Raw genomic sequence first — 18,885 nt, 5'->3', positions numbered from 1 at the left:
TGTTACAATACTCTACTGCGTCAGGAAGGGTATCGTTTCTCCTTATAAGCCTCCTTACACACCTTCTAGGTGCTCTCGTTAAGGACTGACAATACCCCTCCCAACTCCCGTCACAGGCTTCCCACTAGCCCATCCAGAATCCTACTACACACCGATGAGGGGCAAACACCCCGAAACAGCTGTCTGTGTATGGATTCTGGCTTGGTTTCCAATTCCCAATCATTGTTATGAAGACCTGTATTAAGAGTTGACCATTGACTTGCAGGAATGCTGCCATCCAATAGGTGGCGCTGCAGAGGAATTGTTCCATCCTTCTTATTTAAATACTCTACTGAAAGTGACTTGCACAGCTGTCTACTTAAAGGGGCAGTCTCATAAAGACAACCCGTCCATATGTCCTATTAGAGCTCCCTCTATGAGGCAGAAGAGCGATAAGGGTAGTGGTCCACAAGTGTAAGAAAAAAAACATCTGTGTTGCACCTGTAAAAAATGTTGGATTTTTCCTACCCGTGTAGTTCTCCTTCTGGGTTTTTTTCACTTCAGTATCCTATCCATTTTTCACATACGCAAAAATAAGAGACAAAACGAAAAAAACAGGCCAGAATTCATTTTTTCTGCATGTCCTTTTTTTTCATATTTCCATTGACTAGAATGGGCAAATTTCATCCGCCAATAACTTTAGAGCAACGCATGTTGAGTTTTTTTTCTTGTGATCCATGTTAAAAAAAAAGCCTGTTTTGTGATTATGTGCTGCCAGACTCTATTCCGTTTTTTATGTGGACGGCAGATAGACTGAGAGTACGCTAGCGCGACTTTAGCCTTAAAAAGGTTGTCCAACTTCTAGCCGCTTTCAAACAGCTCTGTACACTGCACAGTGGCCTGGGCTGGTACTGCAGGCTGAGTACTAGTGAAGTGAATGGAACTCCTGCAGTACCAGCCTGAGCCACTGTGCAATGTACAGAGGCGTCTGAAAACAGAAAAAAGTAGGACAACCCCTTTAATGTAGGTGCTGGGAGTCAGATCCATGATGGGCAGGTGATCATTGCGGTGTATCCCATCTGATGATACAAATACGTTTAAAGGTCCAACGTTGCAGCCACTTTTTACTGCACCAATGTATCCAAAATAAAAATTAAGCAACTTTGTAAATAGCCTTGTTTAAAAAAAAAAAAAAAAAAAATCTACTGTTTTGTGACTACACTTCTGACACCGAGCTGTGGATCCATGTCTACAGGCGATAATTCTTGTGCAGTCTGATCCGGTCATACTTCTTTCTAAGCTACCAAATATTAAATGTCACCTAGAGTATTCAGGTGAATGGTAGTCCATGGAATACAAGGATGGCTTCAGCCTGACAGACCATCGGTGGGTCCGAAGCAGAGGACCCCCTCTAGGGGGTCAATATGCCCTAAAACAGGATATGGACAGAGGTTGGTTTGGTGAGACCAAACGTTTAAAGGAGTTGTACCAGAAGGATAGGGGGTGACTTGCTGATCGGTGGGGGTCTCACCACTAAGACACCCACTTACCTTGAGGACAGAATACACGTGTCCCCCTCTGCCTGTCACTGTGGGGGTCGCCTCTCCCTGCGGCACTGACATCAGAATGAATGGAGCGCTGGCCAAGGATGTGTGATTGGTGCTCCAGTCCCTTCCTTAATGTGGGGGTCGCAGTAAGGAGGATGGTGTAAACAGGATGCCCATTCTGGGGACCGTGGGGGTCTCGGCCTTGAGACCCCCACTGATCAGCAAGTTATCCCCTATCATGTGAATATGGGTCTATATGGGAGTAGTTAATACAAAATCATTTCCCAGGTTTTATGGGATTTCTAATAGAATATTAACCCTTTCCAATCCACTGTCTGACGTCTGAAGACATTATGATTTAAGGCTGTACAGCTCCTATGTTGGAGGACATCCGTCAGGGTTCTCTTACTGTATATTGCCAGCCTCTCTGCTGTCGGAGCCTATCCAACGTGTCACCTCATGCAGTACTGGCTTTAGCCAGCAGATAGCGCCATTGTATAATGGCAGAAAAAGAGTAAGCCCCCTAGGAAAAAACAGGATACAAATTGGATTGGAAAGGGTTAAAAGTTGTCCTGGACAAATAAAGATGGCCGCACCACTTCTCTGACTACGTGATCCACACCGTACATTAGTATATATCAATAGTCTAAGACACTACACCTGCTTCGATTGGCCCCTACTGCTTACATGAGCAGCATGTAGTTTAGACCACGGCTGCAGACTAGTGCACAGTGTAGCCAGAGTCGTGCCGCCATCTTTGTTTGTCCAGGACTGGAGGGTTGCTTTAAAGAGTAACTGGACTTTAAAAACTTTTGACCAGCAGAGCCTGGGTGCTGTGACCCCCCCGCTGATCACTCAAATGATGGGGCTGCAGCACTCACCCAAAGCACTGTGCCCCTTCAGCTATCTTTTAGCTCCTCTTTGCAGCTGAAGACGGGCGCATAAATGTCTATAGAATCTATGCGCCCATCTGCAGCTGCCAAGAGGAGCTGACAAGCAGTTGAAGGGGCACAGAGCTGCCTCTTTACTTCAGCGATCAGCAGGTATCTCAGCACTTGGATCCCAACTGATCAACACTTTTGATATTGCCATGACAAGTCAAGAGTATTTAACCCTTTCCAATCCATTGTCTGGCGTCTAAAGACATTCTGATTGAAGGCCCCACCCCCACCCCACCACGTTAACGGACTTGCAATAGACTCCCGTTCACAAATCTGCAGCGCCTAAAGAAAGATCAACTATCATGTTTTAATTTTTTTTTAATCACTTCAAACATTTCTTATAAGAAACAACCAAAACACAAGGAATTTACAAGAGATAATACATGATTAGACAGGAATGAAGTAATTCAGGATTGTCGGACCTAAAAAAAAATGAAGAATTCACATGAACATAAAAAATAGGAGACGCTGTAATACTGGAAAAACAGATCCTTCATAACGCCAGAAAACAAAACGTACTAGTAATAAAACAGCGATTATTAAAGGAAAAAGTGCTGCAGAGACTATAGCCTCAAGGTGCAATTCTAAGACTAAACTGCAGGGGGCGCCAGAATGAAGAGATGTGACAATGTAGAATCGTTAATATACTAAAAAGGGGTATTCAGGTAAGAGAACGTTACCCGCTATCCACTGTATAATTATGTGAGCGGTGGGGGTCCGACTGCTGGGACCCTCACTGACCAGGAGAACACTATGGCGATCATCTGACGCGTGTAAAACACACCTGAGGCTCCCGATTTCACAGAAGCCATGTGAGGCATTCTTGAATGAAAACCGCCTTACATCGGAGTGAGAAATGTACCTGGGGAAGAGTTATTGGGCAGAGTTACTTGGCCTAATATCGCGCTTGCCAGTGTGAATCCAGCCTTAGGGTGTGTTCACAGATTTGTTACGGACTTCCCAGGGTGGAAAAATTGACGCCATTTGGTAAGTCTTTGAAGTGGTTCCACGGCAGACTTCATATCCCTTTAAGTGAAGAAGGGAAATCTGCTATGTTTTTTCCCGATAGATAAAATCTGCATCAAATCAGATGCATGTGAATGCAGCCTTAAGCCAATTTCACACAAGCGCAGGCGCATTTATGCACCCCTATGGGCGCAGAGGGATAACAGCTGCTTCAGCTCCCATTGGTTTCAATGGGAGTCTAGCCAGCTTGGCCACTTCCACTGACTTCCTACTGCTGGGGATCCCCAGCGATGAGCTGATTGCCCAACCCGCTGGCAGTGAAGCGGGCCAGATGTGCATCATAGGTGATGTTAGCGGAAGTGCCCTAGTTGGCTTCACTCCCATTGAAGTCAATAGGAGCTGAAGCAGTTATTACACTTCCGTGCTTGTCTTCCAAGTAGAAGTACTGGAAGCGTTATAGCTGCTTCAGCTTCCATTAAGCACTACCGCTGCCATCCTCTATGACGCACAGCCGGCCCACTGCACTGACAGTGCGCCAGGCTCATCGCTGGGGATCCCGAGCGGCGGGTCCTACTGCTGACCGATCCCGAAAAACATTTTGGAGCTTTACTACGACTAAGAACCAGGTTTATATGGCTTGAAACATGTAGGCGTTCCTGTTTTTTATCTTCTGCTCCCATTATGTTGCCTTTTAGAAGATGGAATAAAAGCTACATTTTGATTATGAGAGTGCTGGTTGTCCTGCTTCTCCTGGGATATATTCTATAGCACCTGTATAAGAAAGAACGTCCTCAAAGTACTTTTATGAGGATTCGGAACCCATATGGTCCATAGATGACAGCCTGGAAGTTGAGGTGCAGTTAACCTGCATCAAGTTGTGGCCTGCGGTTTTTCAGGTGGCGTTTTTGATGAAGGTTTTAACCGTACCTCGACCGTCCCGTCTGAAGATAGACTTATCCTTTGACTTTTTCCATTCCGCCGTTAGGACCGTGTACTTTACCATAACGTACTAATAAGTTAAAGGCGTCTTCCTGGCCCCAGTGTGTGTTTGGGATTAGCTTGTGATCCCGTTATAGATGGGGACTGCTGCAACTTTTTGTACAACACTGCAGAATATGCCGGCACTATATAGACACCAGGGGAAGAACTATGTATCCTTATGGCCTTTATTGAGTACACGAAGGATTGTTTTGCGCTCCGGAGAAGGGGGGTAAATGACCCTTGGTGGAGGCGTGGACAGAGCATGTAGAAGATCATCTACTTCTGCAGCGGAGATGTAATTGTGCCCCGTTCCGGGACTGTTCTGCAGCTACGACGGAGCCGAGACGAGACAAGCTTAACCAGCTGCAAAAATTACTTCTGTAACATCAAAGGAAACAGCAGGCACCGTGGATTCTCATCTGCGTCTCCAACTGTGCTGCGAACACTACAGACGCCGCGCGGTGCTGGAGCTAATGTCACATTTACCAGTCTTATTCTGCTGCCGAGATGTGACAAGTAGAACGACAACACAAGAAGGGTGCCTCGGAACTAAGCCATGGCAGATAAGGAGTTAACAGAAGATGCCAAGCTCCCTGGGCCATCAGGACTGTTTGCTCGGACGTTCGTATGCCCAGTCATCACCCGCTGGTGAGCAGCTGATGAATCAGCAAACACTCGTCCATCGGCTGATTCTATATTTTGCGCCAGACCGCTGCTCGCCGGTACATCACTCTGTGCCGAAAGGGGGATGTGCTACCGGTATTGTCAATCAGCACTCGGCCAAATCTCACCCGGTAAGTAAAGTTTCCTTAGGATGGCAGCCATCGTTTTAACGAGCTTTGAGCGACAATCTTTGCCTATAATTGGGCTTTAGTGCCATTGGTGCTGATAGAAAGGGGGGCTTGCTTATTATAATGAGCTAACAGCCTGTCCCTCACCTATGAAGTCATCGCTTTCAAAGAATCATAACTCTTTCTTCTCTGTCAATGTCATAGAGACCTGTCAAAAGTATTGATCAGTGTGGGTCCCACTGCTGATACCCCCGCTGATCGCTAGGAGGGGGCTGCAGTGCTCACCCAAGTGCTGTGCCCCCTCGGCTATGTTCACTCAGTTCCGGCTGCTTCGGGAACTGAAGACGGCCTGATAGAAGTGTGTGAAAACTATTCTTCAGTATTGCGGTATATGGTATTTCTGTAGGCATTCTATTAAGGAGGGCCACAGGCACGTCTTAATAGACAGAAATACATGGCCGCCTCTGGGGGCCTTTAGAAGCCCCCGACTGCCATGACACCTTGCAATCTCATTACGAAGGGGATATTTGGGATCTCCAAATGCCAACCAGGGCGTTTAAATGCTTAACAACATGCGATCAGTGTGAATGCGGATCGCAGTAGTTGTGGCTGGGTGTCTGCTAAACGTGTACAGAGAGGGCTCAGATGCTGATCCTGAACCATACAAACCCCGTACACCTAAGACATATATAAACAGGCTGGGGCGCTAAGGGGTTAGTCGGAAACTGGCAGAATCCTGCCAGCAGCTTTGGTCCTGTACGGAGATGAGATGCAACTCAAAACCAGTAAATAATGCATTAGAAAAAGGAATTTAAAAATCGCTGTACATTTAAGGGCACGTTCGAGCGCAGCAGAAATTGCACAGAAAATCTGCACCAAAATGCGCGCCGCTGGATGTCCATGCAGATTCGCAGCAGGTTTAACCCCTTCTTTTAAAAAGGGTGAAATTAGCTGCGGATCCGCGCCAATGGTGTGGATTTTCGAAATGTGTAAAATCCGTACCATTTCCGCCATGTGTGAACGGTTGGAAGTGGCGTTTTGCTTTATACCATATCCATGTGACCACAACGTCTGATATATATATATATATTGCACAAAGAAGAACTGAAGGGAAAAAGGAGTCATCAAAACTGCGATAGGATATAAGCAGACCATTCACTAATAGAATATTAGAAAAAAACATGGCTGCCTTCATCCAAAAACTGCGCCAATCGTCCTGTTCACTTGAATGATGCTGAGCTGCAATACCAGACACAACCTATGATCAAGTGTGGAGCCATTTCAGAAGAAAGCAGCTTCTTTTTCTTGAATCCCATACAACCCCTTTAACATTACATGACAACCAAACCCTGATAGTTCAAAAGAGAGTTAAAGGGGTCGTCCCACGAGAAGACGTTATATTATATCCACAGGCTAGGGGATAGCTATCTGATCAGTGGGAGTCTGACAGCTGGGATCCCCACCAAACACGAGAATGGGGGTCCCAATAGTCCCCGAGTGAATGGTGCATTGGTCACACATAGACACTACCACTCAATGTGTTTTACTGGGACCTCAAGCAGTCCCACTGAAATGAAGGGAATGGAAATGTGCTAGGATGACCAACGCAACATTCATTCCTGGAGACTCAAGACCCCGGCCCTATTGATCAGGACCCCAATTGATCCGATAGTTATGACCCACCTCGTGGATAGAGGATGACTCCTTTTCATGGCACAACCCCTTTAAGACAGTAAAAACTAGATGCTACCAGTAGGGATACCCTACTATAATGAAGTCCGTAACGACGTGGCTTGGCACAGCTCCATAATAACTTGGGAGAATGAGGTGGACTGTAAAATTGACACTATCGGTAACGAGTTTTAGGGTTCCCCGTGGAGCTCACGCGGTGGCTTCGAGGGCTGGGCCCTCATCCACGACCGTAATAACCTCCTCCAAGCATGCCGACTCCTGAGAATGGTTAGTGGTAATGCTCTGCGTCTCGCACTGAGGGTGGACAGACACGTTGACGGCTATCTCCTGCCCTTGGATGGAGCTGTCTTCAGAGTCGCCAGCAGGAGATCTGCTACGGTTGATTCCTGGAGGACTGATGGTGTAGATTCCACCAACGTGATCTTTCTCGACCTGGTCGGGGTCATCCAACCGTACGGCCTCGAACATTTCCTCCATGAAAGCTCTGCAGTTGAAGATGAGCGGAGGCAGAGGAATACTTCTGGCCAGCTCTTCTATGTAACGAGCGAACTCCATGGTTTTGAACTGCGTCACCTTGGCCAGCTCCAAGGTTTTAGCCGAGGTGATAATTGGGATCCGTTTGGCGATCTCAAAGGCTTTTTGAAGCTTCTCGGCTCCTTCTGTACGGAAGAACTCGTTGATGGCTTTCTCGGTCTTCCGAAGGTGGCTGCTCATCATGCAGAGCCGGGTGATGTTCATAATGAGGGTGATGGTGAAGGTCACCAAGCAGACGATCATGTAATAAATGCCCATATCTCCAGAGGTAAAAGTCACACGGAGGGTAACAGTATAATACGAGGTGGTGTTGCCTACTGGACACATACATGTGTACCTCCCTCGGTCGGCGAAGGTTACACTGGTGATATTCAGGGCTCCGCTGGAGGAGATCAGCCATCTTCCTCCTGTAAAACAAACAGAATGTCATGAAGTAAAAGGGTTCAAGCCCTAAAATAGTCAGCGACGCAAGTGAATAAGATGTCCAGGTCCGGCGTATGCTGCATCGGGATCTTCCTTTTTCTGGTGTTTGGCTCTGTGGACGGAGCCGAACAACGGTAGTGGGAAGTAACCTAAAAAGGGGTGTGCCAACATGAATAAGCCCTTTCAGAAAGTTGGGCTCAGGGTGAACTGCTGATCCCCCGGGTTCCTACTTCCAGCAGCCCTGATTGGGGAAGGCAATGGCCAACCATACGTTTCCCTGCAGTCAACGCTGAAGGGGAAATGTAGTACTACAGGACAGTCACATAAATACCCATTGTATAATACCGGGACAGCGGTCGCTCAGGAAGGTCCCGGGTGGGGGACCTTGCTGTATAACGTTCATATGCCCTAAACAGGGGCTGCTTACTTAACACAATCCTTTTAAAGGGGAAAACCACCTGGATTAAAGGGGTTGTCAGGTTTACAAAACTCTTGAACTCTGCGATCTCCAGAGGTCCCATTGAAGTGAATGGAGCAGAGGCATTCAAGCGCTGCTACTGCTGCCAGACATGGAGACATGCTGGGGTGAAATTTCGGAATTGGTTGGGGACCTCCACCCTTCAGAAATGTATCCACTTGCCGAGATGGGGATACTCCTTTTAAGTTACCCTCTGGTCCCAGACAAACCAACTTAGCCGTATTGACTACCTGGTGCACACCTTGCATTGCCAGTCTAAAACACTATACACTGCTCCCGTTGACCAGTACTGCCCAATCAGAGCAGGGTGTTGTGTTTTAGACTACCCAAAACTGGCGACGCAGTGTGCAGCAGGTAGTCAAACGCGTTGCCAGCATCTTGACTTGTCCAAGATCAAAGGGTTCCTATAAAAAGGTTGTCCCACCATAGCATCTTATCAGTGCTGGGGGTCGCAAACGATCAGGAGAACAGTATTTTCGATTACACTGAGTGAATGAAGCGAACGCCATGCATGCGCACTGCCACTCCATTCATCTTTATGGGACTGACAGAGACCAGCGTAACATGGCAGGTCTTTAGGATTCCCCCCCATTGAGTTGAATATGCCTTGACAGGGCCAACTTACCTCCTTCCACCTCTCCCACTGGATGCCCCTTGGAATTGAACCACACCACGTCCCCATTCTGGCTGGCATTAAGGTTGCACTCTATGACTGTACTGCTTCCCTCTTTGGCGATCTGGTCCCGGTGTGCGGGCGAGTTGGCAGAGATCTGCAGTTGGGCGTGTATAGAAGCATTGTGGAGGCTGAGCGGGTGAGTGATGTTTGGTAAGATTTGGGCACTGGAAAGCGCTCCTGCCAGGAGGAAGAGGGGCAGGGAAGAGACACAAGAAAAAGACCTTTCCATCGGATCCTAAAAATACAGCAATACAGTCCGCGGCAAGAGGTCCAGACAGCAGAGGGTTAAGCCGATCTATCATGGACGCTGAAACGTGTCCTTCTCCACCATCTTCTCGTAGCCGTGATCCTGTCTATAAGAGAAGTACACAAGACTGGTTAATCATCTGTAACCGGGGGCAAAATACCAGACGAGCAGCGTACACAACGCAAAACAAGTTCCATAGAAGCAAAACCCCATCCTCCCAGATCCCAGCAGGCTGCAAACTGCTGAAATGCCTAATCTCACCGGAAGATGACAGCTCCGTACACAGTTCAGTGGCCGAGGTTGGTACTGCAGGTATAGAATGCAATGAGAGCCGTGCCTGCATTACCATCCCAGGCACTGCGCTGTGTATGTAGATGGGAGTTTGTGACGGCGGGCAGAGTACAGCACCGACCTCTTCTTGTAGACATCTTGTGCACTAATCGATAATGAACTTTATTACCGCAAACATGATCAGTCAGCGGACTTTTACCTCCAACTAAGGACGACCAGCGCTGCCTTAAGACTAATAGCTTAACCCCTTCACAACCCAGGACATATACGTATCTCCTGGGTGTACGGGGTTTGTATGAAGTGGGATGGTGAGCCGAGTGCTCTCCATACACGGCCGCTGTTGGCTGTCTTTGACCTCTGACCCCTGGCTACCATGGCTATGATGAGCGTTCACACTGATCCTGGTTATTAGCCTTTTAGCTGCTGCTATAATTCTAAGGCTTAGATCACACGGGCCAAATTTGCCGCGGAACTTCAGTCCGGACTTTTGCCGCGGCAAATCCGCTTGCGGCCGCTAATCCCGGGGTTAGCCAGCCATGTGGACAAGATTTCTCTGCTGAAGACCCTCTGGGCTGCCGTGTATTTCTGCCTGTTAATACAATCAGAGATACCCTACACTGCAATACCCAAGTCCTCTTAGGAGACAACGAAAAAGTAAAAATAAGTGAAAACTTATAGACTCTACAATGAGGAGTTGGGGCATGTAAGCCCTCTTTATATTCAGCATCTGAATTTAGTCTTTCACCTACATGGATTGGCTCAGTGGATAAGAGCCCCCGCTCTTTGCAGCTATGAGATTCTTTTCAGCAGATGAGCGTGCAGGATAAGGTAAGTGGGAACGAACACCTTCACTAAGAAGCGGAGCGGCTCATGATATCACTGGTGACACTGGACAACTTTAGGTGTATTATCGTTGTGGCCCGAGCGGCTAAGAAGGTAAGAGCACATGCAATTGTAATGTATGATAGCTGCTTATGATGCAAGAGCCCCTGCTCCCACCAGCCGCACAGGTAGGAGGCTCCCGAACTTTGTGCAGCCGAGTGGGGAAGGGCATATTTAATGACACGTTGTAAGAGCCCCTGGACAAAGCTGTTAACCAGGTAAGAGCACCTGTAATGACAGTGAGCAGCTGACCACGTAGGATAACTTGTAATAAGAACATGCAGCTAGGTAATAGCACCCATCCTATATGGCTGGGTGGATAAGAGCACCTGAAAGGACATTGAGTGGGTCCAGTAACTTACAATAATACTGAACAGCTAGGTAAAAAAAAAAAACACACACATACTAAGTGGCTTAGTGGATAAGAGCACCTATAATGACACTTAGCAGCTGAGTGGGTTGGATAACTTGTAATAACACCATACAGCTAGGCAAGAGTACATATACTAAATGGCTGGGTGGATAAGAGCACCTGTAATGACACTGAGTGACAGCGTGGGATTGGTAACTTAAGAGTGCTGTTATTTAAATGCACTGTATTATACGTGGCTTAGTGGATAGGAGCACCTGTAATGACACCGAGCAGGTTGGATAACATAATAAAACTGTATAGCTACGCAACAACAGCTGTAGAAGGTAGCTGAGTGGGTAAGAGCACCTGTGATGCACTGCAGCAGGATTGATAACATATTATAGCATTGTTCAACTACGTAAAAGCGCCCGCAGTAAGTGGCTCAGTGGATAAAAGCAACTGTAACAACCCCAACTAGCTTGATAACACTATGTAATTAAGAGCACCTGAACTTAGTGGCTAAGAACACTGAGACGCTCTACACAGAGCAGTTCAGTAGGTAAGTGCACCTGTAAAGGCTTCCCTGTGCCGCATTGCACTTGTAATGCCACTGTGCAGCTAGGTAAGAGCACCTGTACTAAGTGGCTCGGTGGCTAAGCGCAGTTGTAATGCATTACAGTGGGTCTGATAACGTATTACATCATACAGCTAGGTAAGAGCACCTCTAGTAAGTGGCTAGGTGGATAACAACACTAAGCAACTCCCTAAAGCTGTCTACCCAAAGCGGTTCAGTAAGTAAGTGCACCTGGGGACTTACAGTGCCACTGTGCAGCTAGGTAAGAGCACCTGCACTGAGGCAGCTCAGCAGATAAGAGCACTTGCAAAGCTAATGCGCACCCAGTGGGTAAAAGCCCTCGCCCGGCATAGCTGAGTGAGTAAGAGCCCCATAGTAGTGGTATAAACAGCGCCTTCCTCCCCAGACTCGTACAAGCCTGTATAGCGGCTCAGTATATAAGCGCACGAAGCTCTCACCTCTCCTTACTGCCCGTTTATCTAGCAGCCACATCCGCAGGCCGCTCCTCCGCCCAGCAGCTGCCGACCCGGAAGTGCTCGCTTCCTGCTGACACATCACTTCCGGGTCTCGGCCTGAGGTCAGGTGACCGGAGCTGTCAGTGACGTGGCGGGAGCTGGGCGCTGTGACGTCACAGGGACCGCCGCGCATCTCCTGCAGGTAATAACGTCATCACCTCCGCCCGGGACTACAAGGCTCAGCCTGAGGGGGCAGGGCAGGCTGGGGGTTGATGTTCTACCGCTGCTGGCGGCCTGCAGAGGGGGGGAACAGGCCTCAGTATGCTTTGCCTGCCGCGGGCGGTGTAGAGCTGGGATGTACGGCGGCTCGGGGTTATGTCGTCATCACATTTGGTTATTTACATTTTAGCGTTTTTATAATTATTTTTTACCGTATTTACTTATGGAAAACTCCAATAATTGTTTCCTAGCCGCCCGTCACTCCGAGGCTCCGCCCACATCCACCTGCGCGGGGGCGTAAACCTTAAGCGGGTCTATTAACTGATTTGCGCCATGTTGTAAAAAATTACGCATTATGATGTAAACTGTATTTGTGCAGTTCTTGGGGGGGGGAAAAAATAAAATAAAATCTTTAAAGTGGGCGGGGTTCAAAGTGAGGGGCGTGGCCTTCTGCGGACTGACCAATTTCGTATAGCTCTGGCCAGTACGGGTTAGGACTGCACAGGGCGGGCGCTCGCCATCTAAGGGCGCATGAACTTCTGCACCTGGAACCGAACAGCGAAAAGTCCGGAACGGTCAGATTTAAGTGCCGCCATATGGACCCTGTTCGCTATATTTGGGTCCTTCCAAAAGCTGTGACCGCCCCGACGATCAGCATGCTACGAGCTGTCCTGCCAGCGACATGTAAACGCCCAGATCGGCGTTCGGGGGTCCTGAACGGGTTGCCATGGCAGCCAGGGTCTTCTGAAGGCCCGCAGATGGACTGAGCAAAGAAGCGCAAATCTGCCGTTGTGTTTAGGTTTGAGTCGCGTCAGCCAGCAGGACTAATAATGGAATATTTTAATAAGCCGGACATTTACGGATGCAGCAATGCTGATTTTACTTTTTTTTCTTCGATGCGACGACTGTAGAAAAATTATTATTTTTTTAAATTTATTATAGAAATAAAAAATTTTTTTTTTTAAAAATTCAGTCCCATAGGGAGTAATCCCCCTAGAGGGCATAATTGGTATTGCATTAGTCCGTGTCTTAAGAGGCTTCCCATTAAAGAGGTGCTGCAGGCATACACAGACCGCCTTTGGAAGCCGCCATGACACCCGGGTGGCACCCTCGCCATCTTATCAGAGCGGGGCAGTTTGGGACATTTATATCCTGATCGATTGGGGAATATAAATGCCGCTGTCAGAACTGGCAGTGGAGCTTAAAGGGTTAACAGCCGTTATCAGAGTTCTCTCTGTTCGCTGTCAGTGAAAACCGATATCCGCCATGTGTGGAGCAAGCTTGGCTCTAGAGCCCCCTCCGTATACAGAATATGTTGGGGACGGCTGTGTGTGTGTATATATATATATATATATATATATATATATATATATATATATATATATATTCCACACGTTTGGTTACCCTCACACGGGTGAGCCCGATATCGCGCCCCGACCTCGCCAACATGCGATTTACCCGCAGATTTCTGTCACAAACGTCTCCCATGACTTATGGGAGGCAGCGCTCCTCGCCGCACACCGTGTAATGTGTGTTTTTCTGTCCCATTGAAAACAATGCCTGATGCGTTCCGAGGAATGCGAAACTATATGGCGGTGCGGGAAAGGAAATGTGTGCGATGACTCCATTCAAAAGAATGCCGGCCAGATTGCGCATCTCACAACGCATAAGGGCTAATGGCCACCGCCGGATTTATGCCAGCGGAATAATGCAGCTATTGGATCCTATTGAACCTAATGACTCCGTCCTCGGATGCGGGATTCTGGAGACCGTGGAAATATTAATGGAGACCCTGGAAAAATGCAGTAAAAAGCGCGTTTTTCTGCGATCGCCAGCAGGGACTTTTTTGTCATGGGTGTATCCTGTTCCGTCCGTGGGTAGGAGGCCTAAGGCTGTCTGTCCACGGGCTTGGCAATATCCCGCTGCGTGAGCCCCCGCCGGGGAGCAGGAGGCAGGTGACGGTTCTCCGCACTGACAGATGGGGTCACCGTGGAGAATCGCAGCAAATCACAGCATGCTGCGATTTGCGGGCCGCGGGCGGAGAATCGCTTTCCATATGGTCATCTGGCCCACTCTTAGTCCAGCGGGGCCGGACGTGGTCATCGGGGTTAGGGCTGGAAGTGTTAAAAAAAGGCATCATTGCCATTAAAAACCTCCGACTCCTCGTGGCGGTCGGAGCCAGAAGTGTAATAGAAGGCATCACTGCCATTGATGTCAGTGGGGGCAAAGCCTTTATGACACTTCCAACTCTGACCCCCAATGACAATGTCCGGCCCTGCTGCTCTGAGGCTGGGCTGAAGAACCAGCGGAGATCCCAATGGGCAGACCCCTGCCAATCTATTATTACTGCCCTATCCTGAGGGTCATCACTAGTAAAAGCCCTTAATACCCCTTTAAGGGCGCCCACCCACTGGCGTTTTTTTTTCCCTGCGAAATTCGCAGCATTTTTTTTCTGCAGGGGTCCATGGGACTTGTAATGTTAAAATCGCGATCGCGCAAAATCGCAATTTACCGCGAATCGCCGTTCCATACGAATTCCACGTTGACGCTCTGGCGACTCCACGTCAAATGCACATCAAGTCGCGGTCTATTCGTTTGGTTGGGAATCTGCACAATATATGGAGCGCGTTTATCCGCATCGCAGGACACGAGGTAGCGTGTCGCTTCTCGACACGGATTCTGCATACATGGCTTTAATCTGTACGTGAAACTGCGCCAAATGCGAACCTGCATCAGCAGAAATCGTAGGCTCTGCCCTGGACTCTTGTAGTAGTCAGATCCGCATCGGATTCTTACTGCGCCGATTACATCCGTGTGGATCTATCCTTTTCCGTTCTTGTCGCTCTTTGCGCGGCCTGTAAATGTCCGTCTTTGCCGCGCTGTGAAGACCGGAGCGGATGAAGAAACGTTTCACATCTTTACCAACTCCCATCAAGGAAACCTTTTGCCCTTCATACCATGGCGCCGTTCCCCCGCGCCCTCGCTACTGAATTATCGCCCGTCCGTGGACGCTCTATTGAACTTCTGACCTAATTACATGATGGATGAGGACATTACTGACTCTGCTCTCACTTCATCTCTCCGTTACCCATAATGCAACTGACTAAAAGATTAGCGCAGAACGGTATAAATCACCAGGAAATGTACGTTAGGAGCAATGATTGCGTCCCCTCGGGCACATAGTGGGCAGCGCAATGTGAGGAATTAAAGAGTCTTTGCTTCTAATTTCAAGGTTTTAGTTGCAAGGAAAAGTAAGTGAACCCTTTGGAATGTCCTGGTTTTCGCACTGATGACTAGTAAAATGTCATCTGATTGTTATGTGACTCGCTAATTACAAACACAAACGGTTGTATCGTTCGTGTCTATTGGGGGTAATGCCCACGGACGGATTTAGGCCGCGTTCCCTGTCGCATAAATCCGCGGTGAAATAACGCAGCTATTCGGTTCTAGTGAACCTGATGGCTCAGTCCTCACATGCGGGCTTCTGCCGCGGGAAAAAAATCGCGGCGTGTTTTATTTTCCGCGGCGGGAGGTCTCCGTTAATATAGTAAACAAGCATTTTTCCGCCAGCGGGGACTTTTTTGTTTACCTCGCGGGATTCCCGCGGCATTAAAACGCGGGCGTATCCCGCTCCATCCATAGGCAGAAGGCCTTATTGAGCACATCCATCATGCGAGGTGAAGAAGTAAGTGAACCCTGCAATTTTATAACTTGTAGATTCCCCTTAAAGGGGTTCTGTCACTAAAAATTAAAAATGCTCTACTTATCTATTCCTCCCCCATCAGTCTACTTACCAGATCTTCACCTCCCTTATCTTCTCCTGTCTCCTGCAGTGCAGGGGCTCACTTCAGCTCCAGCTGCCTGATTCTGCTCCTTCCTGTGAGGTGTACATTAGGTTGGCAGTCTGCCAATGTACCTTATGTCACAGCTCACAGGCCAGCAGGAGGACTGCCTATCTTCTTCGGAGATTGCTCATTTGAGCTATCTCTGAAATAGATTACAATTCCTGCCTAGACAGTGAAGCTACAGCACAGGGATGTGACCTTCACTGACCCAGCAGGAAGGAGTTTGTGATAAGCAGCCCTTATAACAAGCTGGGCCCAGCCTGCAGTGAGCTGATCTGGGGCAGTGGAGAAGCTCAACCAGGAGAAGATGTGATAAGGAGACAGACAGGGAAGGGATAGGTAAGTTTAGATCATTTTTTTAATGACAGAACCCCTTTAAAGAGCAATGGCCTCTACTAAACACTTTCTGTAGCTACAAGTAAGATTTGCACAAAGTTAGGGCTTTTATCCACTAGCGTGTTTTTTAATGCTGTTAAAATCGCATCGCACAAAAGTCGCAAAAGCAGAAACTTGTCCCATTGAAGATATCGCAGCATTAAAAAAAAACACTATTGGGTAGAAGCCCTTAAGAAGGAAATTTGAACCGTTCCTTCCTGCAAATGTGTTTTCAATGCATCAATATTTCTGGGATGCCTTGCTTGTACAGTCAGCACTCTGATTTGGCCATTCCAAAAAACAAACCATCTTTTTCATCTATTGTTTAGTTGATTTATTTGTGTTCTTTGGGTCATTCTCTCGTTGCATCACCCAGCGTCTTCAGCTTGAGGTCATGGATCTCAACGGGTTCACTTTTATTTCCATTCACTTACTTTTTGTGTCTGTATTATTCCTTGTCCCGTTGTATGGTCTCCTCTAGAAGCATTTACCAGTTATTTTAAAAGAAGAATGCCCTATATTTATAATCCTTTGTGTAGTGAACGTTAAATAATTCGTATATTCATACATAGTTTCTTGTTTCTTAAAGCGGTTGTCCGCTTGTAATCTACTGATGGTCAATCCTCAGAATAGGCCATCAATAGTAGAACAACAGGGGTTTGCTGCCGGGGATCTCTGCTGTGATCAGCTGTGCGCCTAACCCTATCACCCATAGCTGTGCATTGAGCTGATTTCCACAGAAAGCAGACAGCTCCCTTCCCACTGTAGTGGCCAGGCTTGGTATTGCAGGTCCAGTTCCCATTGGAATGAATGGCCTGCTATACTAAATCCGGTAGCTGTTTCTTCCTGCAGAAATCAGCTTGGTACATGAATTCACAGGTTCGTCAGACAGCTGATTGGTGGTGATTCCAGGCAACGCATCCCGCTGATCTACTACTGATGACTTATACTGTGGATAGGCCATCAAGAGTTTGGACAATCCCTGTAGGCCCCATGTCCACGGGGAAAATCAGGCCCGCTACGGATTCTCCATGGAGAATACGCAGCGGGTCCCTCCTGCCCCGCGGACATGAGGGCTGAAAATAAGAATAAACTCACCTGCTGCGGGCCGTGCGTGTCTTCCTTCCTTCCCTCGTGGCCGGATCTTTTTCTTCGGCCCGGCGGATGTGCTCAGCACGCCGGCTGCGTGCTGCGCGCATGTGCCGGGCACATCCGCCGGGCCGAAGAAAGAAGTTTCCGGCCGCAAAGGAAGGAAGATCTGCATTGCCCGGAGCAGGTGAGTTTAATTCAGGCGCGGGTCTCCTGCGGATCCGGACGGCTTCCATAGGCTTCAATAGAAGCCTGCGGGAGCCGTCCCCGAGGGAGACCCGCACCTAAATGGAGCATGTCCGGATTTTTTCCTGCACGCAGGACCCGCGCCTGCAGAAAAAAATGACATCCGCAGATATTTAACTACCTGCGGGTGTCTAATGCATCCCTATGGGGCGCGGATCCGCGTGCGGGAAAAAGGCTCCAGATTTAAAATCCGAATTTGCCCGTGGACATGAGGCCTTAAGGATTTTTTCTTTATTTTAGATGATTAAATCATGTCTGAAAAAGACAGCAGTGAGAGCACCGGGGAAACCGCCGAAATCCCGGAACAGGAAGAGAACACGGCTCCAACGAAAAGCATTAGCCCAGAGGAGGGGCATGCCGTCTCAGAACCAGTGGCCATAACTCGCAAACGTCCCGAGGCCAAATCTCTGTCCACTGAGGAGGAAGAAAGCCAGACATGTGAAAAACCGGAGCAGGTGAGGAAAGAGAGCTGGATGTCACTGCTGGGTAAACCCACGGCCATACACATCAGGTGGCTGTCCGCCTGACATTACAGCCGTAGCAAGAAAAAATCTCACATCAGCTTTTCTGCTTTTTGTTTTTTTTTTCCCAAAGCTTATTTCAAACTTTTAAAAAACTTTGTGGTGTGTGTGTTACCATGAAGCAACAGTCTAAAGTCTATGAACACTGCATTAGTTGTAGAGCCCCAACATATGTAACTGCATACCGTACAGATGCATGCGATGCCAATGGACTCCTGCTGGCACGATATCACATGGTATATTTTTAACCCCTATCATATTTCCTGGTCCCAGAAGTCTGGACCATGAGGCTTATTAGCGGAAAAAACTTTTTTGCTACGTCACCTCCATAAATTCTACATCCAGTTTTATCCACGTTCAAAGAAATAGCAGTTCCTGGACAACTGTAAATCATTGCCTCCCAAACCTGATTGCATAACCCTATAGGATCTATACTGTATCTCTCTACTTATATGGTCGGATACCAACATTTACAATGTAGGGGCCAAAGGGGTTAAATTACAGAGCCAGAGCGGCTTTCTATCTGTGGAACTTCTAATCCTTTTTCTTTATGTTTATGCAGGAGTCTGAAGCCAAATCTCCATCATCATGGGGCTATTGGGGTAATTGGGGCAAGTCCTTAATTTCCACAGCTACAGCCACAGTGGCTACCGTCGGTGAGTATATGTAATGCACGAAAGAACTTTATCTGAGATGGTCACTAAGTTTTCAAGTAACTTGTGCCGATGTGATCAGTAGCAGAAGTTCCCATCACTCGTTGCTGAGAAGCGACTATAAAGTA

General features: G+C 47.9%; 2 protein-coding genes across 2 annotated transcripts in view; one reads left to right on the top strand and one right to left on the bottom strand.

The window, feature by feature from the left end:
• Window positions 1-2,771: 2,771 nt before the first annotated feature.
• Window positions 2,772-11,921, bottom strand: MFAP3 (microfibril associated protein 3). The gene is made up of 3 exons (XM_066590448.1): window positions 11,813-11,921; window positions 8,958-9,361; window positions 2,772-7,838 (listed from the first exon to the last, which is right to left on the bottom strand). Exons 2-3 carry the CDS (start codon window positions 9,235-9,237, stop codon window positions 7,087-7,089), a joined length of 1,032 nt encoding a protein of 343 aa, XP_066446545.1. The 5' UTR covers window positions 9,238-9,361; window positions 11,813-11,921; the 3' UTR covers window positions 2,772-7,086.
• Window positions 11,895-18,885, top strand: part of FAM114A2 (family with sequence similarity 114 member A2) — a 39,414-nt gene continuing 32,423 nt past the window's right edge. The window contains exons 1-3 of the mRNA XM_066590447.1: window positions 11,895-12,011; window positions 17,824-18,038; window positions 18,667-18,760. Coding sequence (XP_066446544.1) covers window positions 17,835-18,038; window positions 18,667-18,760 — 298 coding nt within the window. The 5' untranslated portion in view covers window positions 11,895-12,011; window positions 17,824-17,834. The remainder of the gene's footprint in view (window positions 12,012-17,823; window positions 18,039-18,666; window positions 18,761-18,885) is intronic.

This window comes from Eleutherodactylus coqui, chromosome 2, assembly GCF_035609145.1.
Source record: "Eleutherodactylus coqui strain aEleCoq1 chromosome 2, aEleCoq1.hap1, whole genome shotgun sequence".
In the NCBI taxonomy this organism is placed as follows: Eukaryota; Metazoa; Chordata; class Amphibia; order Anura; family Eleutherodactylidae; genus Eleutherodactylus; species Eleutherodactylus coqui.
The sequence above is the reverse complement of the archived record's forward strand: the minus strand, read 5'-3'. Positions and strand labels throughout refer to the sequence as shown.

Excerpts from the sequence above, each read along its gene's own strand:
- MFAP3 (XM_066590448.1), bottom strand. The coding sequence starts at position 9,237 with ATGGAAAGGTCTTTTTCTTGTGTCTCTTCCCTGCCCCTCTTCCTCCTG. Across the intron at positions 7,839-8,957 it reads AGTGGGAGAGGTGGAAGGAG|GAGGAAGATGGCTGATCTCC; the intron begins GTAAGTTGGCCC and ends TTTGTTTTACAG.